Raw genomic sequence first — 5,436 nt, 5'->3', positions numbered from 1 at the left:
TGTAAATCACTAGTTGATATGACGGAAGGCACCAAAGCAGCCCAAACTAATCACTACTCCCTTCGTCCCGCAATATAAGATCGATTTTCAAGCTAACTTGAACAACGATCTTTCAAGCTAACCTGAAAAACGATCTTATATTTGTGGGACGGAGGGAGTAGTTGATTTGATGAAGGCATTACTTTGGCCAAAGCTGCCTAAACTAATTGATTTGGCCGAAGGCTTTGTGCTAATTGCAAGAATTTGGCAGAAGGCTTTACTATTGTGCGGCTTTGTGATTGCTAGCGAAAGGCTTGTGCTCCTATTTTTCTAAGTATCTATTTAAGTTTATATAGGCGGACATTTAGGGTCTGGGTTGTATGATCAGATCATGTATCTGTGTCCGGACATCACTCGGGGCTGGTCCGCGGGCAAATAGTGTGTTTGTTTTAAGGGTACGTGCTGGAGATGCCCTAAGTTTTTTCAAGTACTTCCTTCATCCTGAAATACTTGTTAGATAAATGGATGTATCTAGACGTATTTTGGTTTTAGATACATTTATTTTTATCCATTTCTTCGGCAAGTATTTCCGGATGGAAGGAATAGAAGACAGAGAAAATAAGAGGACGGTGTTTCGACACACGAGATAAGATGCTCCAGCACATGAACAATAAATGAGAAAAATAACAGAAAAATTCAAACAAATCTGAAAAAATACTCTAAATGATATGACATCAGAGGAGCTCTAGGAAAAAAAAAGCAAAATTAAGAGTTTTGAGAAAGGTTCAAAATCGATTTTGGAGCACTGATTTTGTTTTTTCAACCCCAAGCTCCCCAATGTCATATTGGCGTAAAAGTTGCACACACATATAAAATTTGGTTATCTTTGATGTGCAAAAAATTGAGAATGTTTTGAATTTTTTTTACCTATTTTCTTCAAATTTACTGTTCATCTCGGACCATCATAGCTCATGTCCAGCTATGGATTTGCCGCTCATATTCAGCATTCTTTCTTTTGCCCAATAACAATTAGCATTGCTTCACCATTCTGGTGAACTACTTTAATGTTAAATTACCTCACAAGTTTTATTTGAGTATTTTTATATTTTAATGCCATAATTTCAACTAGTAATATTCAAAATTATTCAACAAGCTCTCTTTGTTTGCTCTATTTCTCTGGCCTGCCATTTGTTTTTGCCACTGATGCTCCTAAACAGTGACGTGAGCAACTTTTATTTTATTGTGCGAGTTATCACATTTTGTTTCACCCGCTGTTGTAAATTATTCTATATGAACTTTTGATGTTCCCTGTGATAATGAATTGCACTCCAAGCACATCTATTTTACACATATCTGCAAAGAAAAACATTTTTTTGGATGGGAAGTTTTTCTTTTAAAGAATTCATGCTATATGGCCTTGCAAGCTGCAAGATATGATAACACGACGACAAGTACAATGACATTCACGATAATTCGACAGGTATATATCTATCTTCTTGCTTTCAGGAAAATAAAATGAACTCTCTCCTGAAGCATTCCCTATACGAAGAGAAGAACAGCATTCTAGGGTTCAGGCAAGATATGGTAGTGACTTCCGAATTCCGGCAAAGCTCAGTAACAAAAAAGGCTGCAACTTTAGATCTCCTCCTCGGCCTTTTGAACACCCACCATCCTGGCATAGTCCACCCATCTGTTCATAAAAGTTCATTGGTAAGTAATATTGTCGTAACAGGGCCGAGACTTCCGCAATTGTTGCTAATACTTACAGTAAAGAACCCAAGAATGTGTTCCCTGTCCTAACAGCGAAGCAGAGTGCGCTCAGCAGCAGCTTGTGGTTATGCAATACGGGCTCCAGCATCCTCTGCTCGATTACACCGGACAAAATCTGGTACCTGTTGGAGATATGAATTTTCATTTGTCACTCAAAAATAATAAGACCGTTAAGAACAAAGGGAATATGCATTGTTTTTCAGATATTAGATACTGTGCTTTGGATTCCTCGGAAAAAGATACTATGCTTTGTAATGGTTGCCCCATTCAAGATAAAAACAAGAGAATGGATTCAACAGAGGATTTATTTATGCTACATGTGTTGAATATTATGGAGAATACGTTTACCTGAGATTACTAGAAACTGCCATATATATACCATAGGCAATACTAGTTGACACCACTGGAATATCGTCAACTTCGTCGTCGAGGTCCTTGTCAACAGCCTTCCTTGCTTTGATCAGTGCATTGGTGACACCAGTACCAACCTGGGATAGATGACAAAGTTCAGGAAATCAGGCATTGGCGACAATGATTGCTAGATTGTTCCTTTTCAGAACAGAAACATTAAATTCAGAAAGATGTGTTCTTCAGAGAAAAAAACAGAGTTATGCCATCGTAAAAATAAATCCTTAGTTACTGAAAGGAAAAAAATTGCCTTACAAAAAACAGAAAACACGAGAAATATCTGATAGTTGAATTATTAGAGAGTCTGCGTACTCCAAAGTAAAAGCTCCAGCTTACAATTTTCTGGAGGTTTGGTTAACTATAAGTACATATGTATTTAGCTGGCCAAACAGTTCTCTGGAGACTTCAAGCAAGTTAGCTCAATATTGTGTCGGACGTAACACACTACTTTATTGGAGTCGCTCGAATTGAAGGTTAAAAGCATGAGTAGTTTAGCCTGATGAAAACAAGTGGCAGATATATTTTACAATGATACGTGAACAGTTTCTTGTAAAATTCGTCCAATTTTTTTAAAAAAATCTCTAAAATCTCATAATAGGATCCTCTCCTAGTGTTTACTGCCCAAAAGAGGGGAAAATTTTGACATTGGCATATTTACTAACAAAAATCAAGAGAAGTTGTTAATGATGATTATCAATTCATCACAATACAACTTTTCTGGCATGGCAAGCTTACCAGAGAAGCACCAGTTCCAACAGCGAAAAGCTTCGCACCATTTTTCTGCAAAGGATCACAACTGTTAGTTGATCAAAACCTCAAATTTAAGGTCACAATATGAGTATCAAAATAACCCATGAAAACAGAATGTACTTTACCACAATAGCTCCTAGCCTCTGCAGAAGCGAGAATGATCTTCCAGCCAAAGCAATCTGGAAAAGAAATTAGCGTAAGTGTTTTGATAAAATGGGAAAAGGAGTATTCAGGTATAAAAAATCATGAAGTTCAGTTTACTTGGAAAGCATTGTCTGGGCAATTGTGGAAAAAACTAGTAATAAGTCCAGCATTTCTCGCAAGTGGTGGCTGCAAAGACACAGTTGGTGCTGGAAGATAGACAAGCATGAAATCTGCAACTATTGCCATGACCTGGGTAGTACAAGAAAGAACTGAATTAGATTTAGTAAAATTGTAACAATGAGTTGGAAGTACAATAATTACATCATTTAGAATAAGTTGGTGAATTAATTCAACAATGAAAACAAAAGCAAAAGCCAATAACCCTTTCTTTGTGTGGTTCTAAACAGAATGGTTCTATCAGTACCAATGTCCTCAGTACATATTGTATAGTTTGAGGTTCCGCTTGTGTGCTCAATTATTCATTTACATTTAACAGGATAGCAAGACGCATTTCCATGAGAAAATAAAAATGCTATTCTCTTCCAAGATTTGCCATTATTGTAATAAGGCCCCACCATATATCAAGTGATTTCATATTACAAAGATAGCCAATCAAGCAGATAACGCAGCTACATTTTAGATATTCAGAAAAAATAGTAATTTCATTGCATTATATTAATTCCAACTTTATGTGTCAAAGTTGAGGAATTTTCAACTTAGAAGGTAATGTAGTGTCGAAATAACAGAGCAGAGCACATATTAAACTCCTGACTGGGTGAGATCAGAACACTTGGGAAAAAACATACAGTACTCAGTCAATCGTATTTCTTTCATTATTGCACTCACTGACGAACATTACAAGTTAAGGACAAAGAGAATTCCCAATAAAAGTTAACAGCGATTGACAGAGCACTGTATGTTTGATTGGCTATCTTTGTAAAAACAGTTTCACATCCATACCTTGTTTTGCTATTTTGATTTTGAAAAATGTGAGTTATGTATCTACAGATGTAGAAATTGCCCGTCTGCAGTAGCAGAGACAAGAAAGGGCAGGCATACCACATCAGCGATGACGATGTCAATCTCCTTGACGAAGTTCTCCCGTCTCTTCTCATACTCCGCAGCGGTCTAAAAAAAACAGAGCAAGCAGCACAAATTAAGACGTGATTTCATTAAAAAAATTGAAATCAAAAGAGGATATATAATAAGATAAGAAAAATTAGGAAATATGCATCCGTCCGCGGATCACCTTGGCGATCATGCCGACGCCCATCTCCATGGCGAGCTTGGCGAGGAAGAGGTCGTCGGCGAGGAGGCGCTCCCGGAACCCTCTGAAGCGCAGCAGCCAGCGGAGCAGCGGCGAGCGGTCCATCTCCGCGAAGCGCCGCACGATGTCGGCCGTGACGCGACCGCCGTCGACGGCCGCGGCGAGGTCGGCGGGCAGGCTGGAGAGCTTCCGCCCCGCCTGCGCCAGCACGAACAGCGCCTCCCCCCGGTGCCCGCCCCACTCGCCGCCGCCGCCGTCCCCTGCTTCGTCGTCCCCGCCGCCGCCGCCGTTGTTGTCGTCGTCGTTGTTGTTGCCGCCGGTGGAGGAGGGGAGGGCGAGGGGGAGGGTGGGGAGGCGGGGGCGGGGAATGGCGAGGCGGAGGCGGAGCGGGAGCGAGCGTAGGAGGGCGAGGCGGGAGGAGGGATTGTGGCTGTGGAGGCGGGGGTGGAGGTGGAGCTGGCCGGGGTGGGGGGAGGAGGGTTGGCGGTGGGCGGAGGGGGAGGAGGGCAGCATTGGGGAGGGGGAGGCCATGGCTGGCGGCGGGGGAGGGAGGGGGGAGGGCGGCGGCGGGGACGGCGTGGGGGGCGATGGGTTTATGAATAGTGGGGCGTGGGGGGCGGACGCAACGAGGCCGGAGACCGCGGGCCGGTGTGTTGGGGCCGTCGTCCGTCAGACTGTATCTGTCAACGAGTCCGGTTGGCTGGGGTTGGACCTGGGAATCGACGAGATTCCTGCGAGGCCGCCGGACCAATCCGCGGGGCGGGCGGTGCGTCGAGTGAGTCCGTCCGTCCGTCAGCCCGTACGAATGCTTTCACTTTCGCCTCTTCTTCGGCTGCCCAGGCGCTACTTTTTGTTGGCGATCGCACCGTTAGGATCTTGTGTCATCACACCTGCCTCCTTTTTTTTTTTGCGGGTGTCATCACACCTGTACATCATTTCATTTGTAAAGTATACTGCACTTTTTGAATTTTTTATAACAAAAAAGGCAGGTCCAACTAATTTCATACATCAAACAATGTTAATCCAAAGATTTAGATGATTCAATAGCGAAAGCTGAATATTTAGCATGCAATTAATATCGTACCAAATATCAATATTAACGCTAATCAAATATGGTT

At 42.2% G+C, this 5,436-nt stretch overlaps 1 protein-coding gene across 1 annotated transcript; it reads right to left on the bottom strand.

Moving 5' to 3' along the window:
• Positions 1-1,413: 1,413 nt before the first annotated feature.
• On the bottom strand, positions 1,414-4,870 carry LOC123066763 (protein RETICULATA-RELATED 4, chloroplastic). Its single transcript, XM_044489783.1, has 8 exons — positions 4,301-4,870; positions 4,111-4,179; positions 3,169-3,300; positions 3,033-3,086; positions 2,893-2,937; positions 2,098-2,237; positions 1,746-1,871; positions 1,414-1,669 (listed from the first exon to the last, which is right to left on the bottom strand). The coding sequence occupies exons 1-8, from the start codon at positions 4,847-4,849 to the stop codon at positions 1,615-1,617; spliced, it is 1,170 nt and encodes a 389-aa protein (XP_044345718.1). The 5' UTR covers positions 4,850-4,870; the 3' UTR covers positions 1,414-1,614.
• Positions 4,871-5,436: the final 566 nt, after the last annotated feature.

Source organism: Triticum aestivum, chromosome 3B (assembly GCF_018294505.1).
Source record: "Triticum aestivum cultivar Chinese Spring chromosome 3B, IWGSC CS RefSeq v2.1, whole genome shotgun sequence".
Lineage (NCBI taxonomy): Eukaryota > Viridiplantae > Streptophyta > Magnoliopsida > Poales > Poaceae > Triticum > Triticum aestivum.
The sequence above is the reverse complement of the archived record's forward strand: the minus strand, read 5'-3'. Positions and strand labels throughout refer to the sequence as shown.

What these genes read in the sequence shown, in the direction of transcription:
- LOC123066763 (XM_044489783.1), bottom strand. Translation starts at nt 4,849, where the DNA reads ATGGCCTCCCCCTCCCCAATGCTGCCCTCCTCCCCCTCCGCCCACCGC. An exon ending in GCGTCGGCATGATCGCCAAG is followed by an intron (nt 4,180 to 4,300) that starts GTGATCCGCGGA and finishes TGTTTTTTTTAG; the next exon opens with ACCGCTGCGGAGTATGAGAA. An exon ending in GCCCAGACAATGCTTTCCAA is followed by an intron (nt 3,087 to 3,168) that starts GTAAACTGAACT and finishes TTTCTTTTCCAG; the next exon opens with ATTGCTTTGGCTGGAAGATC.